This window comes from Suricata suricatta, chromosome 1 (assembly GCF_006229205.1).
Source record: "Suricata suricatta isolate VVHF042 chromosome 1, meerkat_22Aug2017_6uvM2_HiC, whole genome shotgun sequence".
Classification (NCBI taxonomy): domain Eukaryota; kingdom Metazoa; phylum Chordata; class Mammalia; order Carnivora; family Herpestidae; genus Suricata; species Suricata suricatta.
In genome coordinates, this window is record NC_043700.1 from 112,902,593 (window position 1) to 112,927,056 (window position 24,464).

A 24,464-nucleotide genomic window follows, 5' to 3' on the forward strand; every position below is an offset into this window, starting at 1 on the left:
TGGTCTATTCATGCTTTCTATCTCTTCCGGTTTGAATTTTGGTAGTGCATGTGTATTTAGGAATTTGTCCATTTCTTCTGTGTTGTCCAGTTTGTTGGCATATAGTTTTTCATAGTAATCTCTGATGATTGACCAAGCGGTCTTTAAAACCTACTCATGGGATGTTCTAGATTTAGATAGATTCAGGTTTCTGAACTAATAATCCAGAACACAATTTATATCAAGGCTTTGGTTCCTTTTATGTCTATATTCCTATTTTTTTAATAATAGTTTATTGTCAAATTGGTTTCCATATAACACCCAGTGTCTATTTTTATTTAAAAAAATTTTTTAATGTTTATTTTTGAGAGAGACAGAGAGCGTGCAAGCGGGGGAGGGGCAGAGAGAGGGAGACACAGAATTGGAAGCAGACTCCAGGCTCTGAGCTGTCAGCACAGAACCTGATGTGGGGCTCAAATTCACAAACCGTGAGATCATGACCTGAGCTGAAGTGAAACGCTTAACCAACTGAGCCACCCAGGCACCCCTTTTCTTCCCTATTTTTAAAAATAATAAAGCAGGTGTGCCTAGGTGACTCAGTCAGTTAAGTCCTGACTCTTAATTTCAGCTCAGGTCCTGGTCTCACAGTCATGAGACTGAGCCTGAGTCAGGTCAGGCTATGCACTGGGTGTGGATCCTGCTTAGGATTCTCTTTCTCTGTCATCTCTCTTTGCCCCTACCCTGCTCACATGTGCACGCTCTCTCTCTTTCTCTCTCTCTCTCAAAAAAACAAATTAAAAAGAACTTGACTTTATCATGATTTCTAAAAAGTCTAGTTAATTTCCTATAAATGACAGATAATGAAATTGGTAAGTATTCAAAAAATGAAATTAAAAATTAAATCTGTAAGGATGGGAAATCCCTAAAATGGAATACAAACAAGAAGTTTGCCTCTGCACTTCAATGATACCATAACCTATACAGAAGGATAACAATTTAATCCAAGACACTTTGAGCACATTGCTTTGAATATCCTCTTTTGAATATATTTGAAGGTCAAAACTGACACTGGTATAGCAATTCAGAGGCTGTTCTGTATATACTATAGGGCTGAGCAAAATGCGTAAGCACACCGATATCACTGGCAAGTGGGGATTCCATTATTGGAAAAAGGTGATACAAATATGAAGGGAAGGAAGGGACAAAGTCTATGGTGTTAGACTGGACTTAGCGCTATCAGCGTACATTCAAAGCTTTTTTTTTAAATGAATTTTCTAGCTCTGTCTAATGAAAGCCTAGAAGAAATTTCTCCAATAAAAGGAACCAGGTCTTCTTGAAGAGATGGAGGATCTCAGGGCTGGTGTAGGGAACGAATAGGATCAGCCAAGTCCATTCTATTATTTCAGAAATAAGAAAACATTCAAAAATTGAGTGGGAACATATCAAAAGGACAGAGAAGCTAGTACAAATGAATCTCATTGGCCAAGACTAGGACCAATTTAAGCATCAAAATACATGAATGGCTTACAATACATTGACTAATGACCTACTGTTATTGAAAAAAGGTTTTAAAGGAATGTGAAGCAGAGAAAGCTCTGGGTTTTTATTTATTTATTTATTTGAGAAAGCTGTTTTTTAAAACAGAATTCTAACTAACAAAAGGTAAAAGGAATGATATAAGTAGAAAATCACAAGTTCATCATCAATTGCTAATAATAATTAATTCAGGAAAGAACCATCCTTGCATGCTAAACCCACCGGGAGAGAAGGCTGAGGATGGTGGCTCGTCCCAGGGTTGCAGCAGTGGAGGTGGTGACAAGTGACTAGATCCTGGGGACGTTCTGAAGGCACAGCCAGTAAGACTGCTTGGTGGACTAGATGTGGAGTGCGAGAAGAAGAGAGGTGTTCAGGATAACTCCAAGGGTTTTGGCTGGAGCAACTGGAAGGATGGAGCTGCCATTTTCCAAGACAGGAAAGATATTAGGAGGAGTAGACTGGTTCAGAAGATTTGCCATGGAGAAAGTCCACTGAGGAATCTGGCCCTCGGTCAGAAGAGGCCCGTTTTAATTCAGAGAAGGTAGATTCACGGCTAAAGTCTAAGTTACAGTGTTCCAACTCACTGGGACTAGGACAAGGGTCACCTGATTCCTGGTCAGATGCGGTAGAGGAGGCAAAGGTGAGAAGGCTGGTGAGATGGGAAGAGTGTGACAGAGACAGACCAACCTTGAAGTCTGGTTTAAGACGTGATATTTCCAATAACAACCTTTTGTCATCATATCATGTTAACAGTCTCTTCTTTAGCTACATTATGATAGTACTTGTGCTTCTTTTGGGAAGTCTTACTCTAGCACTTCCTGAGATGTTGATGATTCATTCATTCTTCAAACAGTTATTGGCCACTTACTATGTACTATTTCAGGTGCTGGATATACAGTAGCAAAAACAAAAACAAAACAAAACAAAAAAACAATTCCTGCCCTCATGGAACTAACAATCATGTTACAGACATTTTCATGAATTTTAAAAATTAAAAACATAAACATGGCTTGAATGAACATTTAATGCTCTAGACGTACCAGCTGCTTTTATGTCTATTCCTGCAAAGTAGGTAGTTTTATTTTTGTCTTATAAACGAGGAAATAAAGTCTCAAGAGATTGAGTGACTTGCAAAAGATCACATCACCTATACGTGGCACAATCTCGAGTAAGATCCAGATTTTGCTTTCAAGTATGGTATTTTGCTCACTACACCACAGCCTTATTTAACTATTATAGGACAGATGTCTTCACTTCAGCAACTTAATGGGTTTACTCAGATCCTGCAAAGTCCCTGGTATTATGTAATGGATGAATAAAGCATCTTACATGAAGCAATTTATGATGTTCTGTTGATCTGACTCATTGGGGTTAATATCTAGGATATGATCTCATGTTTTCTTAGTGAAATCTTACAGTGGCACAGATGAAATTGGCTTGACCAGCTCACAGGAGTTGTTAAAATTAACAAAAATTTTGCAGGCCAGTGCTTCACGTTGACAGCTTGAAATTGACCATGGAGGCAGTATTTATGTCCAGGAAATTGACAAATACTACAAATTAGGGCTTTGTTTTGTTCTTCTGGAGAGCTGGTTACTAAACATTTACCAGCACACAATTGTACTGAAGGCTCAACAACGACTCAATGGGGAAAATATCACAGAAATTACTTTCTTAGATAAATTATTTAAGATACTGGCAAACTTCCCTAACTTTTCTACTATTCCCTACATATATACTGATATACAAGAAAATATAATGTATACATGTGAATGTCTGAGTGCAAAATGGAGCTAAAATGGTCTTTATCCCATACTGTATGACCATAATATCCACGTAGTGAGTTGAATGGTGTTCCCCCGAAGTTCATGTCCACCTGAAATCTCAGAATGTGACCTTATTTGGAAATGGGGTCTTTGCAGATGTAATTAATTAAGATGAGGTCATATGGCATTATCATGGGCCTGAAACACAATGACTGATGTTTCATCAGTAAAAGGAGAGGCAGATTCAGACACAGAAAGACAGAAGGAAGACAGCCATGGAAAGACAAAGGCAGAGATTGGAGTGATGCAGCTACAAGCCAAGGAATGTGAAGGACTGCCAGCAACCACCAGAAGCTAGAAAGAGGCAAGGAAAGATACTTCTCAGGAGCTTCAAAGGGATCATGGCTCTGCTGATAACTTATTTTTCGACTATGAGAGAATAAATTTCTGTTATTTTAAACCACCCAGTTTGCGGTAATTTGTTATGGTGCTCCTAAAAAAATAATACAACACTCATGCAAATTAAATTAGCATATGCATAGTGTCTAATAGAACACAGTTAAGGAGCCTAACAAAAGTGTAATAAATTCCTTTCTGGCTTCCTGCTACCTATAAGATTTTCAAAAGAAATCACTTATTACATCTAAAAGTAAGCTTTTGGTATAGCTTCTCTTTTCGATATCCTACTTTAATAACCCCCAATAGAAGACAGGACATGGTGTAAATAGAGTGGAAGTGATACTAATTAGTGAGATTGTGCTAAAAATAAATTAGTAGACTGGTGAAGCTTTTGTGTAACTCCGCAATTCCATAAACCAATCAGCAAAGTTGCCATTCAACACTCAAATTAGTGTGTTTGGGTATAGTAAAATAAAAGCAACTATCATTTTTAAGTGCTTACTATGTGCTATGCACTGAATAGCTCAATTTATACACATATCCTATACAGTAAGTACAATTTATACACATCCTATACATACACTTGTCTCAACTTTACAGATGAAGAAACAGGCCTGGCCAAATCGGGTAACACTGAGTTAGTGGCAAAACTAGGAAGCAACATCAAGCCCAGCCCTGAACTAACTGGCTTTAGAACCAATCTTTAAAGCCAAACTGTGTGGTCCACAAGCCAGCTGACGTCACCCCAGCCCTAGAACCTCTAAGTGTAGAACCTGTGATCTGTAGCTTTATCACCTCCTTCTAGGACATCGGTCAGACACCCGTTACTCTCTCTCCTGTACCCTTTCTCTCACCCTTTCTTTCAAGTTTTCCATCTCTCTGTGTTATATTCCAGGAAATTATTTCATACCTATTTTTCAATCTGATAGTTGAAATCAACAGTCTCTAATCTTGATCTGAACTCATTCCCTGAGTTAAATCATTTCAGTGATCATATTTTTCATCTGGAATCCTGCTTTTTTCTTAACGTTAGTTCATAAGCAGTTTTCCATGTTGTAGAGTCTTCATGTTATTTTTTAAAAGCAGTGGCATAATATTTCATTCTGTAGTTATACCATGATTTACCTATTCATTTATCTGTTGTTATAGCTTGTCATTGTATGACATAAATCCTTAGAAGTTATTACGGAGTCTCAGGTTTGCTAAATGTCCCACAGTGATTTAGCATGTGTGGAGCAGGTCCCAGGCCTCTCTGTGGTTAGAATACTCTCGGGTGACTCTGATGCACACCAGTGACAGAGAACCATAGATTCAAAGGACCCTCACAAGTATAGACAAACCCTTAATATTTTAATAACGAATAGTATCCTGTGATGGTTAAGAGTGTGGTCTCTTAAATCAGTGTTGGGCTCCACCCCAGAAAGGCTGTGAGACTCAGTGTAAAGCTTCTTAACTTTTCCAGGTTTCAATGTTCTCATTTATCCAATGAGGATCAGATAACATACCTCGGTGGATTGTTGTGTAGACTAAGTGAGATGGTGAGAGTAAGCATAACAATCCCTTTTCATAATCATTCTGTTGGGTGGATGGGGGCCTGAAGGGAGAGGAACTGTGAAGGTCCACATGCACCTTCCAGCCCACCCGCACGAGACCTCAGGGAGGCAAATGCTGACCTGGAGCCCACCTGAAGGTGAAGAGAGGAAGTGGGGACTGCAGGGTAGTCACAGACTCCCCTCTACACCTGCTGACATGATGGGGAATAGCTTGTCTATGGAGGAGGAGGTGTTATACATTTGAGGGCTGTAGTACTTCCGAATATTCTTTTTTTTTTTTAGTTTATTTATTTATTTTTGAGAAAGAGACAGAAAGAGTAAGAGGAACAGGGGCAGAGAGAGAGAGGGAGAGAGAGAATCTCAAGCAGGCTCTTCCCTGTCAGCATGGAGCTTGCTGTGGGGCACAAATTCACAAACTGTGAGATCATGACCTGAGCCAAAACTAAGTTGGACGCTTAACCAACTGAGCCACATAGCTGCCCCCAGAATATTCTCATCTTATCAAGAAGAATTACTTCTATGTGACTTTATGAGAACTGAGTTCCTGAATGGAATGGGGAGACACTACATGATCTTCAGACTGAGACCCCTGGGTAAGTTAGAAGCCATCAAAGATTGGCGTTAGATTGGGCAATGGTCCCAGGATAATCATGTATTTAGGGAAGAGTAAAGGGGAGAGAAATGGGAATGGCCAGCAGAGGAAGATCATCAAGCCAGGACTAACAAACACAAAACAAAAAATTTAGACAATTTATGGTTTCCCTGATAATCTCTTAACAGTTAAGTCTCATAGCTATGATCTGCTAGAAGTTTCCTTAATGAGTAGTTGTCTCTAGTTCATAATAGAGACTATGAATACATGCAGGGAATTTAGAGGGCTATTTTTAAAAATACTCTACAGGGTAGTATTTTGTTCCAGGGGCCAAATGCAAAACTTCTGAACTACTTGAAAGAAAATGTATCTAGAAGTCTAGATTGTGGTTACATATCACAGATAGTTTTGTCTAGTTGCCTAGAGCAGGACCAGACACACAGTGTTCAATGACTATTTCCTAAATGAATTGTCTCTCTTTCGACTTCCATCATCGGTGGTGAATCACCATGAATACGGAAGAGCAGAAGAGAAAAGGCAGTGAAGCCCATTCAACTTTTTTGTCTGGTGATCCTAAGTCTCGCCTCTTTTCTGCCCTATGGCCAAAGTGAAGGGAGACTTTCCTGGGCTTTGTGTTGGCAGCCTGAAGTATTTCAACTCACTTCGGTGGATTATAAATACAAAAACATAACTATAAAATTAAAAGGTACAAAAATAACACATGAAAAATTGGCAAAGATATTATATGCATGTCTATGCACACCAGTCTTTTAATTAGTGGCTGTCAAAAAGCTAAAGAGACATGTAATCTATACCATTGATTCCTTACCATGTTTGAGCCAGTCCCTTTGAAAATCTGATAAAAAGCTATCTCTTCAGAAAAATGTATATACACTTACATAAAATTCTGCTTACAAATTCAGAATTCCAAAAGTTCTTTGAAACCACCAAAAAAAAAAAAATCCAGGATACAAGCCCTCTCTTCAATATACAGGCTCCGCACACAGGGGATATAGTTATTTCCCACATGCAAATAGTAAACAGCTAGTGATGGAAATTTTAATAAATGCTACAAACTTAGGTTCTATATGCAAGCCTAACTGATTATTGGTGATTTTCTTTCCTGTTGTTTTTTGTGATCAACTCAGATTAAATTATTCCAAATTAGTATTAAAACCAGATCCTTATAATGGCAAGCCTCCTGGATCAGACAAGTCTACACAAAGGAAAGGAGGTTATGCAAGGATATGTGATAGCTTTAAATGCCACAGCAGATCAGCCAGTCTTTATTTGACCTTGACAGAACTTATCATTTAGCATTTAGGATTTTTAAGTGAGAGGCACCAAGAGTGGATACTCAAAAAAAAAAAAAAATCAGGTAGGCACCAGGGACAACCAAAAAGTTGCTTTTGACCTAAACATTTCGACACACGCCTTCTGTTCAACACTCAGGAAAGAACACATGTGTGAAAACCAGCTTTCAGAAAACACGTGATTAAAAATAGTGACAAGCGCATCAGCTGTGTTTCAAGTTGTAGTCCGCTGCATTTGATATTTATAACTAAAGAGAAAATAAAAATACCAACTGGTGAGCTATTTGTATTTTAGAATCAAGGTCGCTGACAGTGATTTCTGTCTGGCAGAGAGTGGGCCCCACTGGAGGAGGTCCCATCAGCTGAGGATGGGAACTTTCTGGAAGATAGTCACTGAGAGTTTCTGAAGTCCCCCGGGGCTGCTCCTGCTGGCACCCTTCCTCCTCTATGAAGAGGAAAGTGGTTTGATTAATTAAAAAAAAATCTGATGCATAACTTTCGGGAAAAAGAGGGAAGCAGTCTTCCTTGGCACTCCTTGCTGAGTCAAAAACAGGCAGGGACAAGCTTGGCCCGGAGGAAGGTTGCTTGCACTTTTCTGCCAGCCTCTCCCAGTAGGAGCTCCGTGATGAAATCAGAACTGAGGAAACTTTAAAGGGAAACTTTATTGGATAGTATAATAGAATATTAAATGTTTAACAACAGGAAAGCTTTTAAAGGGGCGAGACATGAGGGTCACCTGTATATTTGCTCTCCCTGGATTTTTCTCTTCACGTTATTTTGTTGTTGTTGTGAGTCAGAATAAACTCCACAGTGTAAATGAATAAATTTTATCTAGATGATAAAGAGGAATCAGTAGGATCAAAGGGAACACTGATCTGCAGTGGAGCCCAGTTTTTAACTCTTATCTGCCCTGAAAAAGAGCCATGATATAGAATAGAAAACTTGAGTGGAAGCCATTAAAAATTAATTTTCTTGAAAATGCCAGTATGGATGGAAGCATCCTTATGTAGCAAAAATATTAAAGTAGATCAGAGAATGAAAGCTCAGAATAGTGGTTTACTTACCAAGAAGAAGGAAAAAATGATAGGTGGGTGGGGCTGTAACTGTGACTATGTTTCATTTGAGAGAGTGAGACAGAGACAGAGAGATCAGAAGTGCATACTGTAGAATGTTAAGATCTATTAAATCTAGATAGTATACATGGTGTCTGTTATACCAAGTTTTAAATATTCTTGAAGTATGCTTGAAGTATTCTGTAATTAAAATAATTTTTAAAAAAGAATCTAAAGACTTACACACCCAGGCTCTAGAAATCCAAATGGGATTCTGACTCGAAAGAAGCATGCAGAGCACCAGGTGGTCCTGCAGCCTGAGTTCTAGAAATTATCTCTCCATGTTAAGAGTGAGTCTTGGGGAGCCCGGGTGGCTCAGTCGGTTAAGCGTCTTGACTTCAGCTCAGGCTATGATCTTACAGTTCGTGGGTTCAAGCCCTGAGTCGGGCTCTGTGCTGACAGCTCAGAACCTGGGGCCTGCTTCGGATTCTGTGTCTCCCTTTCTCTCTGCCCCTGCCCTGCTCACTCTCTGTCTCTCTCAAAAATAAACAAACATTAAAAAAAAAAAAGAGTGTGTCTAAGCCTAGTCTATGCCCAGCTTATTAGAAATAGGGTTTTAGGGGTGCCCGGGTGACTCGGTTAAGTGTCTGACTTCTGCTGAGATCATGATCTCATGGTTCGTGAGTTTAAGCCCTGAGTTGGGCTTTCTGCTGTCAGCACAGAGCCGGCTTCAGATGCTCTGCCTCACTCTCTCTGCCTCTTCCCCACTCAGCCTCTTTCTCTCTTTCACTCTCTCTCTCCCTCTCTCTCTCAAAAATAAATAAAAACATTAACAAAAAAGGAATAGGGTTTCAGGCATGGGACAAAATCTCAGTAGAAAAAGGAGGAGTGGGTAGACTCCTAGAGTTGTTTTAAAATGATGTAAGTTGAGGGGCACTTGGGTGGCTCAGTTGGTTAAGCGTCTGTCTTAGGCTCAGGTCATGATCTCACGGTCTGGTTCATGAATTTGTGCACCCGGTTGGGCTCTGCGCTGACAGCTCAGAGTCTGGAGCTTGCTTCTGATTCTGTGCCTCCCTCTCTCTCTCTGCCCCTCCTTCACTTTCTCTCTCTCTCTCTCTCTCTCTCTCTCTCAAAATAAGAAATAAACATTAAAAACTTTTTTAATGATTTAACTCAAGTATCATATTTGGACAATCATCAAGAGAGTAACCCAAACAGGTGTTACACTCACACTCTATGAAGTGTAATTAGGGGTCTGCAGCCCCCAAGCCATAGCCAACCCCAGTTACTTTCAGGGTGGTCCCACACACACACTTCGCTGCTGCCTGAGTACAGGCCGAGCCACCAGGCTTTCAGAGGCATCTCGGGGGTGATGTGCCCGCAGACAGAGGTGATGGGAGGAGAGGGGAGAGAGAGAGAAGACTTAGAGCCTACAGGTGAGGAAAAAGCAGAACCTGTAATATTTCACTGCTAAACCTGAACAAATGTACTTTAATAAGCATGTAGCATATGTAAATCCCAGAAATAGCATTTTTTGCAGTAAATCTCAATGCCCTCAGTCTGAAGTTCCTGCAGGAATGGATTCTGGGGGTAAGTGGGGCACCCTCAGTTATCCCTTCCTCCCCTGGAACGGAGGATGAGGACCATCCCAGAGAGGTTCCCACCGCTCACACCCAACAGCCGCCTGCAGGCTCTCTGCCTTGGCTGAACCTGGGTCCGCTTTCACTTTCTCTTCTGCAACACTACATAACCGAGTGCCCACAGACTCCTGTGTTAGCTTTAATATATGCCGTTATCATAGAGTAGCGACTGTTTTAAGACATCTTTCTTCATCTCTTTTCTTTCTCCTTAATATCCAGGTATGCTAGCTCAGAGATCTTAGAAGAAATTATACAGTCACTGTGATCATCATCTTGAAAATAAGTATCTACTAATAACGGGGAAAAGTATATATTTTTGCAAAATAATATACTTAGGCTATTTCATATAATCCATGTGCTACAGCTTTATCGTAGAAAAGTATGCATAGGAGAAAGGTTAAGGTTAAGTCAACCCTGCATCTAAAGCAGTTGTTCTAAAGCAGGGTAATTTTGGGAATGTCTAGAGATATTTTTCATTGTCACAGTTGTAGGGAGGCTATTGGCTTCTAGCGGGTAGAAGCCAGGGATATTGCTGGATATCCTGCAACGCACTGGCCAGTCCCCCCACCCCCTAACAGTGCGTAGTCTGGCCCAAAATGTCAGTAGTGCCCAGTTTGAGACACCTTGATAACGTATCTGGCCCACTGCTTGCCTCACAGCCTCACACAGAGAGGGTACTTAGTTAACTACAGCAGATGACACGTACAACTGTTAAGATCCTCCTCCTAAGAGGGACAGGCTGAGGGCAATTCTTTCCTCTATATTTTACAGAGAATAGGGTTTTAAAATCCTTTTGTAACCTGAAAAGTCCCCTTTTACTGTCACCATTAAAAGTGACAAGGGAGAAGAGGTCTGGGAAAACTACTTCATGGTTGTATCTTTCTCTCTCTCCTTAACCTTCAGAGTAGGAGCTTTTAAGATAAATAAAATGACTTCCTTTAAATGTTATGAACACAGAGGCATTTAAACTCTCAGTGACTGATGACAGGCTAGAACAATGATGGTTTGTAACATTCTCTAACCTGTTTTTTTCCTTACAACTGGACTACATGCTTAATAAATATATGTTGAATTCGTGAATAAAAAATAAATGATTGGGTGAAATAATGACACTGTAACTGAAGTTTAATAATGATCAATATTTAAAAAAAATTTATTTATTTTTGAAAGACAGAGATAGAACATGAGGGGGGATGCAGAGAGCAGGAAACACTGAATCCAAGGCAGGCTCCAGGCTCCGAACTGTCAGCACAGAGCCTGATGTAGGGCTCGAACTCACGAACCATGAGAACATGACCTGAGCTGACACAAGACACTTAACTGACTGAGCCACCCTGGTGCCCCTAATGATCAATCTTATACATTTATATTTTTACTTTCTTTATTATTAGTTGTTTACATACTTATAATTCCCACTAACTTTAAACTACCTGATACAGACACTATGATTTGACAAGAACATTTAATGTCTCCACTAGGTTGTTCCATTTCTAAATTATTTTGCAAATGTGAGGCAGTAACCACTACATGAGAAGGATGTATGAAGACTAAACATAAACTTTTTAAAAATAAGGTAAGAAATTTACAACAAAGGTATTTGTAGTATCAAGAATTGTTATCTGACCACAAAAGACTGGGGCAATAAACAGCTCATGAAAATACCATAATTTACATAGTTCGTATAGAGGCGGTCCAGACAAAACCCCCAGTTTTTCTCTTGATTGTTATTCTTTAGTAGCTATAGCCAATATCAATGCTGATAACATGTATCTTTCAATTATCCTTATCATAAGCACACACACTCGAACATATAAAATATTTACATGTATGAAACACAGGCACATATGTTAAAAAGTGCTAGGTCTGACACTATACCATCTGAGTCTCCTCTGCCCCCTGAGCCTCTCTCCCTCTTGCTTCCCAGAGTTCTAGTTCTCTGCCCCCTCGTTCACCACTGTGCTCCCCTGTCCTGTTCCTGAGGTCCCAGCACCCACACGCACGTACTCCACATGAGAGTTCAGTAAGCAACGGCCAACTGTTGGAAGAAGGGCCAGCAGTCCTTGAGAAAGGCAGGTGACTTCCTGTCTCTGAGCCAGGTCTCTTCACAGACATTACCTACCAGGTAGGCACCTGCTTTTTGCCTACCAGGGTCATTATAAGGATTAGAAAAGATTATGTATGTCAAGCACTTGGCAAGTCTTTAGTGCTTCGTGAACACTAATTCCCTTGTTCAGTTGCTGCTCCTCTTTCCTCATCCAGATTCTAAAGGAATCTGGTTTCCTTCTGTGAGTTAAATACATTATATTTACCCTGCCCGATGGCCCTGAGAGGGAGAAACGGCTTCCACTCCACACAGGAGCTAGGAGACTTCAAATGCAAATGGGATTGGTAGGACTGATATGAGCTTCACTGGCAAGGTAAGGAATAACATCACAGTATTTTGTCTTTTGTGTTGCAACAGGGATAAGAAATTAGAGATGCCTGGGCCGTAGAAGTGGAGAGAGAGGAGAGGGAGGAACCGGAACATGAGGCTGGCAAGCCTAAGCAAATTTCCTTCACATCACAGGTGTGCTGAGGCTCTGTCCTGTTGCCCTTCCCCGATTGACAAAAACAAACGAACAAAAACCGTCAGGTATTAGTACGTTCTTCCTTGAAAGGAACACACACCTGAGTGGGAAATGAGTTAACCATTTGCCAAAGTCTTGAATTACTGACAACTTTTTTTTTTTTTTTAATAAACAGTGACATTGCAATTATTGACTGGCTTATCTATAAAACTTTTATCAGTCTGTGAACCACAGCATCATGTTATGAAAGTAAAAAACTCAAACTACCTCTGAGAATGACATTCTCAATTAAACAAACAGAAAAAGAACTTGGAGTTGTGTAAAAGGCCTGAGAAAGCATGCTACAGGAATGTCAGGAAGCAGTAGATTCCAAGGACCATCACATGTAGTTACACAGTTGCTCAAATAAAGGCCCTAGAGTTCTTTCAGGCTCTCTGTGGAACACTCGTATACATTTTCTCATCTAATCTCTAAAAGTGTCTAAAAGACTCTATCAAGTACAGACCATCAAGATTTCTGCACTGTACACATTGTGGTACTGAGGTTTAGAAGTGCTGGATAACCTAGTCAAAGGCACATTGCAATTAACAGACCCTGGATCTGAGCTCGTGATCTTAAATACCATGCCACATAATCCACACCCTTGGTCATCTGTTGTTTTTCAAAAAATTTCCAAAGGGCTGAAGTCAAGTACCTCTTTCAAAGACTTACTAAAATTTCACTAAACTAAAAACACGTGGTGATGATCAAGAAATAGGAAAAGCTTGTTAATGCTGAAACAATTTCTCCTAAATGAAAATACTAACAGAATTTTAAAATCTGTCACTTCTATTGCTAAGGGTCAAATTTCTATTTAAAAATTATAATGAAAAATAAATAAATAAAAATTATAATGATCATGCAAACAGCTTAGGAGTAAAGGCAGGTATATACACTTAAGCATTCCTTTCTTTTGCTCTTAGGAAATAAAATCTTCCAGAAAGATAGAGAAGAACACCACAAACTTACTTTGACCTGAGGGTAGGATTTCTTGTTCTTTTCACTAGATGCACCAGGGAGTCCACCATGGGATGGGCCTTCACACACATAACGGAAACGAAACCCTCTCTGCAAAGATAAATACAGAGCCAACAAGTTTGAGAAATACTTATTAAAAATTACAGGGGCAAAGTTATATGCACATTTTAAGTTCTTGTGTATATCAAATGAGAGAAGAAAAGCACAACTGTGAAAGAGGACTTTGCAAATGAAAACCACTTTTCTCATAATCTTATTCTGTACACTGATGTTAATTGATACGTATCTACAGATCTGTGGCTTGAAGGCCAGGTCCCTGAGCCTGCAGAACCTCTTCCGCTGTGCGCATGTGCAGAGCCTAAGCCCTGGACCCGACATGCTGCAGCTTGTTTGAATCAGAGCTTCCTCATCTCAAATTGCGGCTGCCAAGCTCTGAACTTGGCCATATTACTGAGTTATGCTTCTTTGACTCTTACTTAAAAAAATTCCTTTATCTACTCCAATTACAGTTGGTTCAGGAGGAAGTACAGAAATGTCCTGTTAAATATACTGCATTAGTGTTACAGAACACACCCTACGCGACAGTTCAGAAGGCAAGATTTTGGATTTTATGGTTATTGATATTATCAAGCTCAATCTTGATATATTAACTGAACTGGATGAGTCCAAAACTAGATAATCCCTTTCAACACTGTTAACTCAAGAATTCTACAGATGGAGTAGGTCAGTGAAGAGTTAGCTGGAAGCTGTTACCAACTGTCCTATTTACTGGAAGCTCCATGTTTTGTTTTGGCTTTTCTATGCAAATGAGAAGATAAGACATCATCTGTAAGGTCTACTTCAGTTCTAGCATTTTATGATTTACAAAGCTAACCATTATAATTGTGCATATTTGTATACAAAGAATAAAACAAGGACTGTTACGAAAACGAATTAGATATTAAGGGAGCTTTCATTGTTTTTCCTGGAAGACTCAGCTTTATAATGATGTCAATCAATATGTGGTAGTGTTATAGTTTAAAGTTAACCAGATAGTTTTTCTTTTTTCAAATCTTCTTCAAATATCTTAATATGCTCTATGGAACATCCTCACCTTTCATTTATTTTTAGTGGGATTGATTTCATATCAACAGTGTCAGATCACTAGGCCATTAGGAGCTCCACACACCCACCACTTGCTGGTTGGGGCTTTCTACCTTGCATACTCTTTTAACAATTGCAAAGCCTGGCAAATGCAAAGATTTTAACAGCTTTGAGCTCATGCGACAGTGTAAAAATTCTTGCCCTCCTTAGATTGCACTGCATTTTATTATGCATCATAGGGTCTTGAAACAATCTGAATGATCCAGGGGCCCTAAACTAATTTAGACCTCTGGTAAGCATCTGGAACTGTCCCTGTATTTTCTGTGAATTTTCTGATTTCCAAAGAGGATTAAGTCTTAAAGCATATTTCATGGGATGAGTAAGGCCTGAAGTAAATTCCCTTGTGTAGGAAAGCTCCTCAGGTCACCCATGGATCTAGAGTGTGCAATCAACTCAACAAATCGGGACTTAAAACAACTTTTGCATATGACTCCTCAGGAGATATCAAACCTAATACCAGGGAAACCTTTTGAGGTGAGGTTAGTTATCAGGAGTAATTTTTCTGTTTAGCTTCTTATAAAATTCAAACTAAAAAATAAGTTACAAATCCAGCCCTATACCTTTTATAAATGAAGACTGTTGGCTTCGTTTTTACTAATTCCATGAAAGAAGCATGAAAAACCAACAGCATGTGTAACATGAGCCTCCAAAATTGACTAATCAAAAAGACAGAGATTTATTGATTACTAACCTATTTAAATACAACTTCCATTTTTAAACAGCATTAGGTAATTGCACTGAATAATATGTAGCAAACTGGATATTCTAAAGATTAGTCGTCTACATTATGACTAATCTCTGTCAAAGCTGGGGAAAATTGTGGCAAAGGAAAAAGAACATTCTTCTAATTTATTTTAAAAATTAAAAAAATTTTTGATAAAGTAATTCATTATTTTTAATCAAAAAAATCCCTTTAGGACAGGTGGGGAAACATACATGTATACTTTTATATCTTATTGGGAGTAGTGTCAAATAGAGCATAAGTAGAGAGACACATCTTAATAGCTTGCTTACAATTTGAGAAACAATATATATTATTTGTGGTTGAGTAAGAGCATCTAAACTTCTGTGCAAAGGAATTTTTAATCCGAGGATGGAAATGCGGTACTTTTTTTTTTTTTCAGGAAGATAAGATATCTTCACATGCATCGTTATAATGTGTTTCTGATTTAAAAATTTTGAGATTAGAGGTTTGTCAATCCACAGCCATTCATTTTAGTAACTCCATTTGCTTACAATGAGTCATCAACCTCAAAGGCAAGGGCTATATCCATCCGGTCAGAAAGTTTGATGTAAAGACAATCTTTTTACTTTCACTGGAGTCAGACATCAAAATAACTTCGGTTTGGTAACATACTGTTTTACTCAGGTAAGCTTTCACACATCTACATATAGTGTATTAAATTTTGAATTTTGGACCTACATAACCATAAATCATGTCAATTTATTTTTTATGACTCTTGGACCCATAATAAGAAACTGTATTTAAATATTCTTATTGTAGTGCTATGCTTACGAAAATAATATTTGAAAAACATGCTTTTCCTGGTATACAGAGAAACAGATTTTAGCTTGATTTCTCACGTTCATGGATCACACAGATTTTGCAAGCTAGAAAATTTTCTAGGAGGCCAGACTGCTGAGCAGACTCCTGGGGGATAAACTTGCACTGAGAGGGTCCTTGAGAGACTTGGCTACCTTTTGGGAGAAGTCACCGCTAAAGAACTGGACATGGAGGTAAAGCAAAGGGGAGTCGGTCTGCCACTGCAAGCAAGTAGAATAATGCACCCAAGTCTCGTGTGGCATTCTTGTCCCCGCATCAAAAACTTTTGCCTTGGTTCAGCCTTAGCATGATAGTTAAGATAGTTACAGCCTGTAAATTCTGACCAAAATCCAAATACATGTTATCATTATAGTAACCACAGTGGAAGCTTTAAGTTCTTGACCTAGTTAGCATTTATTAAATATTACACAGTACCAAAGTGTTTCACTCAGCTGAGCTACTAAAAGCACTAAGAAAGCTTTTGGGTAATAACTAATAATTCCAAGACAGCAGGTATATGCATTCCTAGTCACACAAATTGGGTAAACACATCCATTCAGAGATTTACTGACTTTGACCTCAGTCTATGAGGGAGTATACTATTGCCCTAATAATCTCCCTAATAATTGAGTTCTGCCCGGTAAGAAAGTATTAAGATTCTCTCTCCTTTTTCATAGCAATGGTCCCATCAATTTCCAGTAAATATTTATCCACAGAGTTGGAGTACGGTGAGGAAACCACTTCGATTCCCAGGCATCCCCTATAAAACCTAGTGGTAAGAGGAAGAGCCTGATAAAATAAAATGCTCCCCCTCTGTGTCCAAAGGGGTTGAATCTAAAGCTAACACTAGAGGAAAGAGGAGTCAATTGTCCCTTCTAATACTTTATCTACACCCTCTTGGTAGTTCTAGCCTTTAAGGTCACATGATCCAAAGACAAAACAGAAAAGGCTGGAGCTTCTAAAGGAAGGAGGAAAGCTAAGAAGCACCACATGTACATGGACAGGGCTGATGGTTGTAACTCAGTGTATAAAATTGCCTATTTCCTTAAACATGAATATGAATGCAGACAACTGCGCCTTTTGTAGGAGTGGCTGCTAAGCCAAGGTGGTGGAGACCGTGAGATACCAAGGATCTACAATCATCTAGGTTTTATAGGACTATGTACTGAGGCTCAGGACACCTAGAAGGATGACTAACAGAAATACGAAGTGGGCGAATAAAGTTGTGACACAGTTTGGGTTGGGTGTTGAACTTCTGGATAAACTACTTCCTTCATAACATTCACTTATTTTACTCAGTGCTTGAGATATTAATAGGAAACTTATGGCTCTAACATTGAAAGAGGAAGTCCCATCCCTTTAACCATCTTACCTGTTTAGGTTGCTCTAATATTTGAAGGTATGGACCATCTGCTGAACATGAAAACAACAAACAGAAAGCAAAAGAAACTGTGAGGCTTCTCAAATTTGCTACAAAATCTAAAGCATGTAAAAACTGAAATTATGTCTTTAAATAGAGGTTTCAAATTCATTTTTAGCTAAAATTTTATAATGATATGATTTACCTTCCTCATCTGAATAGTAAATTGATTCTTAACAAGTTTTATACCTTTAGAGAATCACAATAAATAAACATCTGCTGAAACCCAAGAAAAGGCGTGATGTCTGTCAGGCAAGGATGAAGACGTCAATAGCCCTCACAACCTTGTCTACCAACAAAGCATTTTTGAAATGACACAAATACCAATGAAAAGCAGCAACCATTTCCTGGGCACCATCACATTTCCTTTTGCCTTCACATCGTTAGACACAGACTTCCATTCCTCAAAGAGAGTGTGCTCAGTGTGAAAGTGTAAGAGACTAAGCTCGCGCCTACACGCGTGAAATACACAGATAGTGATCTCCAGCTACCTACCTTTCCTGACACTAAGTGTTCAGTGACTTCCCCTTATTTGAATCCCTAAGTACTGCCTTTGTTTCCCAACTGGCCAGGCTGTTTCCCCTTTCCCCCACTATCTAATTTGGTCTGTCAGACATGGAGGACTTTTCTTGTTAATCCATAGCTTTTGATGTTTGTATACAACTTCTGAATATTGTGCTGAATTCATCTAAAATGGCACAAATATTGTATAAAATCCTGAAAATAATTTAATCAAAGATAGGTGCATTCTAATTAATTATTAAAAAAACATAAAGAAAACTCGATGTTTAATCCATATCTTGACTATATCTGCCTCGGATATTCAAAGGAAAACCAGAATCTCTGTTAGTATAAATACAAACTATTCATTATGAGAAAGCCTCTAAGCTCTCCAGCTGGCTTTTATGTCAATAGTATAATAACTCATAGCTCTGCAAAAAATAGAGGCATAAGGTGTTTCTCACTCATTTGACTGTAAATTAAGATGTTTGATACTAACAAAGCTCTAGGAGAATGCATTTGTGTTCATATCAGTCTTCACTTTCTCCTAGCCAGAATTCATTCTTTTAGATAACAAAAACTTATATTATTTTATTTTTTATAAGTTTCTTAAGTTTATTGTGTGTGTGTGTGAGAGAGAGACAGAGAGAGAGAGAGAGAGAGAGAGAGAGAGAGAGAGAGAGAGAGAGAGAGGGAGAGAGAGGGAGAGAGAAAGAGAGAGAGAGGGAGAGAGAAAGAGCATACGTTGGGGAAGATCAGAGAGAGAGACCCAGAATCCGAAGCAGGCTCCAGGCTCTGAGCTGTTAGCACAGAGCCCGATGTGGGGCTGGAACTCACAAACCACAAGAGCTGAAGTCAGATGTTTAACCGAAGGAGCCCCCATATTATTTTAGATAAATACATTTACGAAGAAGATTTAAGCCTTCATGTTGAAATTAAAAATACACTATAACCTGAGCGAGAATTTATTTTTATCTTCTTTGTATTATGATGAATCAGGATAAGGCTAGAAAACTGGAACAAACAAAGGTAGAATTATTTCCTGTTATTATGCAAGAAATTTATAAGGAAGTCAGTTGAAAAGTGACTGAATCTGAAGTAAAACATACACAAGAAAGGAAAAATGGGTAGTGGCTGGCTAATGTATATGTAATTTAAGAAAATTATCATCTCTTGCCTGTATGAAATTTATCCCTGGACACTTTCAACTACTTTTAAGAAAAAAATTGCAATTTAAAAATTCCAAAAATGACTAGAATTTAATTTTTGATAAGAAAAAAAAAGTGCTTAGAAACAGAAATATTCTCACACTACAAATATAGCCCGTGGGTAATGTAACATTTCTACTCATAAGAGCATTCCCTCTAGAATGATAAATCAAGAAGAGAAGCCTCTAAAACAGCAACCTTTGTATGCCATGGAAAATACAGAAGAGTTGGATCACATCTACATTAAACTTCAAGTCTCTCACTTACTAACTCTTCTAAAGATACTTGAAGTTTTGCTATTATTTTTTGCTGTATGCTTTAATTTCCTTTAAATATGTGAAATTCCAACATTTGGGAATTTTATTAGTGAAATGGGGCCAATTTTTCTCTTTTAGCAAACACACTCAAAAGTTGAGCCAACCAGAAAATTAGATTTGATATGCGTATATTCATTTTAATGCCAATTTTCATTTGGCCACATTTCAATGCCAGGAACTAACATCCCACTGTGTGGAGAAATTTAAATTACAGTATATATATTATGGACTTAAAAGTTATACCATATCCCATAGAATTTTCAACAACTAATAGTTTTAGATTTCAAGAAGATAAAACAGTCCATATGAGAATTACAAGTTACCACTGATTGGTTCCCATAACCTTTCTATCCCTATAAAATGTGAGTAAAAAAACCATCCATACATCTTGAATCATAAAAGTTGGACCATGTCACTACAACAAAGAGGGAAAATCCTAGCAGTAAAAATGATGAGGTAATAAATAGAATATGAGATTTTGAGGTAAATTTTTAAAAGTTTTCTAATACTATGGCAAAATAATTTCTACGACATGAAGCTCTGACCACAATATTTACGGAGACATTTCTTTTGATAATCTTATTTCAACCTCCATAAACTCGATGAAATAAAAACAAAGCATCTACTCAGGGTACCGTTTGGCATTTACAGGGCATCAAATGGAAATGTTTATGTCTTCTTAGGACAAAACCAAGGTCTTAAACTTTCAATAAAGCATTGATACTAAGAAAGATACTTTGAACCCCAGAATAAAAGTTTCACAGGAAACACAGAGTTACCAAGATATTTACTTGTTCACAGGAAGCTGACCTAGAGCTCAGATTGGACAGCACTTCAAGAGACCTCAGCTACGGCAGCCTGCATGATCTGTTTTGTGGGGGAAAGAGAGAAAGGCCTCGCAATACCACTTCTACTAGGGAAGGTGCACATATACCAGATTTACTTTTTCCCCTCCCAAGAATGCCTAGAAGTATGTAATAGAGATAAAAATGCAGAAAAACATTCTGATTTTTAAAAAGCAAAAGTAAATACCGTAGTTACAACAATACTTTTAAGCGAGAATGGTGCAAATGGGATCTCCCCAGGAGGACAAGAAGTCCACAGTAAAGAGAAGAGCCGACGTCCATCCACCTCAGTGCTTACAATGCTCTGTTTTTTTAAAATTTAAAGTAATCTCTACACCCAATGTGGGGCTCAAACTTGCAACTCTGAGATCAACAGTCACATGCTCTGCTGACTAAGCCAGCCACATGCCCTAATCACAAAACTCTCTCTTTTCTATACAACTTCCACAATTTACTCACACTGCCTCAGAACATCTGTCAAGTCCCGCTGGGGACTGGAGGACCCATCACGCTAGGTGACATACAAATCAATAAATAGAAAGAGAGACTAAATGACTTGATTTTTTAAATCACTCATGTGAGATCCAACAATTTGTCAATGGTGATAATGCACTCATGTTAGAAGGAAGGAGGATTATCATGGGTTTTATCCAACTGGTCCAAATGTGAAGTTAAAAGTTTTTTTAAAAGATGATTTTTTCTACTGAGATGATTCTTGTGATTTTTGTAAACTTTGTTTCTCTGGTGCCTGGCATATTGGATGGCATATTATAGGAGCTCAAATAAATGTTTGGAGAATAGATCTGAGAAGCTGAGACTCACACACACACACACACACACACACACACACACACACACACACATACACACACATTCTCTATCAGGAGTTATATAGAACCCAGAACTAATAAGATTGGGCAAAAAGGAAAATGATACAAGTAAAGAAATTCCTTCTGAGCTGTCCTAGCAGATATCACTAACAATTGTAAGTCAGACAATGGGTAAATGGGATAGAATGTTTTTGTGCAAATATAATTCAAAAAAGTATAGTGAGAGGCAATTGGGTGGCTCAGTTGGTTTAAGCATCTGACTCTAGATTTCTGCTTGGGTCATGATCTCATGACTCATGAGACTGAGCCCCATGTCAGGCTCTGTGCTGATGGGGAGTGGAGCCGGGTGGGTCCTTTCTCTCCCTCGCTCTCTACCCCTCCCCTGCTTGAGCACACGCGTACGTGCAAGCACGCTCTCAATCAAAACAAATACATAAAACTTGAAAAGTATAGTATAGTGAAAGTTGGTTTTTAAAACAGAAATCACCATTTCCTTTCTAGACATCTTACTGACTTTCTAAAAGAAGTTATTAGCAAATCTTGAATTTTAAAAAAAGCAAAAGCAAAACAGATTACAGGGCAACAGGGATGAGGACTTTTCTTACCTGTAGGTAGTGGCATCTCTGGTTGAAATATTTCTGGATTAAACATTGTATGAGTCAAAGGCTCCAAATGAAACATCTGTAAAAAAGAAAAAGTAAATAATTTGATCCTTATTTCTCTTTTTTTTATATAATAGTTTATTGTCAAATTGGTTTCCATATAACACCCAGTGCTTCTCCTTACAAGTGCCCCCCTCCATGACCATCACCCCCGTCCTCCCCTCCCCCTCCCCCTTCAGCCCTTGGTTCGTTCTCAGTATTCAATAGTCTCTCATGATTTGTGTCCCTCACTCTCCCCAGCTCTCTTTCCCCCTTCCCCTCCCTATGGTCCTGTGTTAGGTTTCTTCTCTTAGACCTATGAGTGCAAACATATGGTATCTATCCTTCTCTGCCTGACTTATTTCACTTAGCATGATACCCTCGAGGTCCATCCAGGTTGCTACCAATGGCCAGATTTCATTCTTTCTCATCACCATGTAATACTCCATTGTATATATATACCACATCTTCTTGATTCATTCATCAGGTGATGGACATTTAGGTTCTTTTCATGATTTGGCTATTGTTGAAAGTGCCACTATGAACATTGGGGTACATTGTATTCAATATTTGAATTTGCTACACCTAAAACAGTAACTGGAACCAAAACTAAAGCAAAAAGAAAAAAAAAGAATCTGAAAATATTTCAAGTCAGGGTTTTAAAAATATGTTCACGACACCTAGCTGAGTTCTCATGTGTACAGATCTTTACCTGGGAGCTCAGTTTTTTTGTGACAAAAGGATTTAAGAAGAATGACCTAACTATAAAGTCCAGAGAAGCCAGAACCCACTCTAGCTAGCTCACCAGGAAAACTTCAGAGCCCAGTGTATGTTTAAAACAGAATGGATCCTTAATCTTTTCTTAATGAATGACTTAAAGGCTGTACTCTCTCAGAAATATGTGCATAAGAATATGGTCCGAGAAATCCTAGAAATATATCTTTGATAATGGCAAATTAACTCCTGCTCTAGCCATACAACTTCAAAGCCTGTAAGACTTAGGCAACAGCCCTGGAACAATTTACAGAGAAACTGAAAATATAACTTACAGTATGAGCAGCCGATATAACTGAGCCCTGAGCTCCCTCACTTCTTTTCCACCGTTGCTTACCTAGCACAGTGCGGAATACCGGGAATCTAGTGGGAACGGCAGGCTGGGTAATGGCTTCCCTTAAGACACCTACAGCCTAATCTGCAGAACCTTGAATGTTATGTCATAGAGCAAAAGGAGTTTTGCAGATGTTATGGACACAGAGCTAATCCTGAATGATCCCAGTGGGTTCATAAGAAGAAGTGAAGGTAGGAGGCGTGATAGTGGAAACAAGAAGTTGAAGTGATGGTGTCACAAGCCCGGGAATGCAGGAAACCTCTAGAAGCTCAAGGAGGCAAGGCAAGGAAAGCCTCCAGAAAGAATGAGCCGGGCCAATGCCTGGACTTCAGACTTCTGACACTTAGATTGTAAAAGAATACATTTGTGTCATTTTAAGTAACTAAATGTGTGCTAACTGGTTACAGTAGCCAACAGAGAACTCATACAGTGGACAACCAACATGTGTTGATTAAATTATATATTCTATCCTGATAAGTTACTAATAATTACTTATCCCAAGAGAAATTTTCCTTTCCATTTAGTTGATTTAGAAACTTAAAATACACATTGCTGGGGCTCTGGGGTGGCTTAGTCTGTTAAGTGTCTGACTCTTAATTTCAATTCACGATCTCATAGTTTATGAGTTCAAGTCCTGTGTTGGGCTCAGTGCTGACAGTGTGGAAGCTGCTTGAGATTCTCTCTCTCCCTTTGTCTCTACCCCTTCCCCGCTCAAGCTCTGTCCTTCTCTCTCAAAATAAACTTTAAATAAATAAATAAACTTCAGATTTCTGAGCTTAGCATTTGTTTCAACCTAAATAAGTCATCTGTTTGAAATATCTAAGGGCTGCACAAAAACAACCATATTTCAGTTTTTATATTATGCTAGTTAGTAAGTGTGCTGGAGCTGGTATTAAACAAAAAGATAAACCAGTATTACAATTTACTCCTTTTCTTTATTAGTATATTATCGGAAGTTCCTGGAACCTAAGATCCTAGTATGCCTAGGTAAATGAAGAGTAAGAAACACAGTGTTTAAATAAAGAACACTTCAGATCCAGTTGTGAGGTATGCAAATTTTCAATTGAGGAACAGTAAATATGCTCCACACGTCAATGCTTAAGAGTAGAATTCATCTACGCTATTCATTGTTTGCTGGAAAGGAAATCTAGGAATCAAAAAACATGTTATTGTAAAAACAGGTGCCACCTTATAGAGAGTGTTCAACAGTCTCAGAGCAGAAGAGATGACCGAGCTAAAAAAATGTCTTCCTTAAGGTCCCGCAGGGGCTTAAATGACGGAGTGGACCAGAGTACTGGTCTTTGGAGAGACACACACCCCACTTCCGACCAGGAAGACAAGCCACGTTGTGCACTGCAGTTTACCTTGTATATTACGTTACCCTTGGAGAGCAAATTCTGGAATACCTTAAACACCGAGGATATCTCACTGAGACATGTGGACCTCAGGAAATATATGCCATTAAGCTTCAGACAAGAAAAAACTCCCACCATA

At 38.7% G+C, this 24,464-nt stretch overlaps 1 protein-coding gene across 2 annotated transcripts in view; it reads right to left on the reverse strand.

Annotated features, from left to right (window-relative positions):
* The window catches only part of NFKB1 (nuclear factor kappa B subunit 1), a 114,919-nt gene that overhangs the window by 65,121 nt on the left and 25,334 nt on the right, over positions 1 to 24,464 (reverse strand). The window contains exons 3-5 of one of the 2 annotated variants that reach the window (XM_029942630.1): positions 21,827 to 21,902; positions 17,473 to 17,510; positions 13,406 to 13,504 (exon numbers count right to left, since the gene is read on the reverse strand). In XM_029942630.1, the coding sequence (XP_029798490.1) occupies positions 13,406 to 13,504; positions 17,473 to 17,510; positions 21,827 to 21,902 (213 nt within the window). Of the gene's footprint in view, positions 1 to 13,405; positions 13,505 to 17,472; positions 17,514 to 21,826; positions 21,903 to 24,464 lie in introns of both variants that reach the window. The other variant, XM_029942623.1, reaches the window with a different exon arrangement.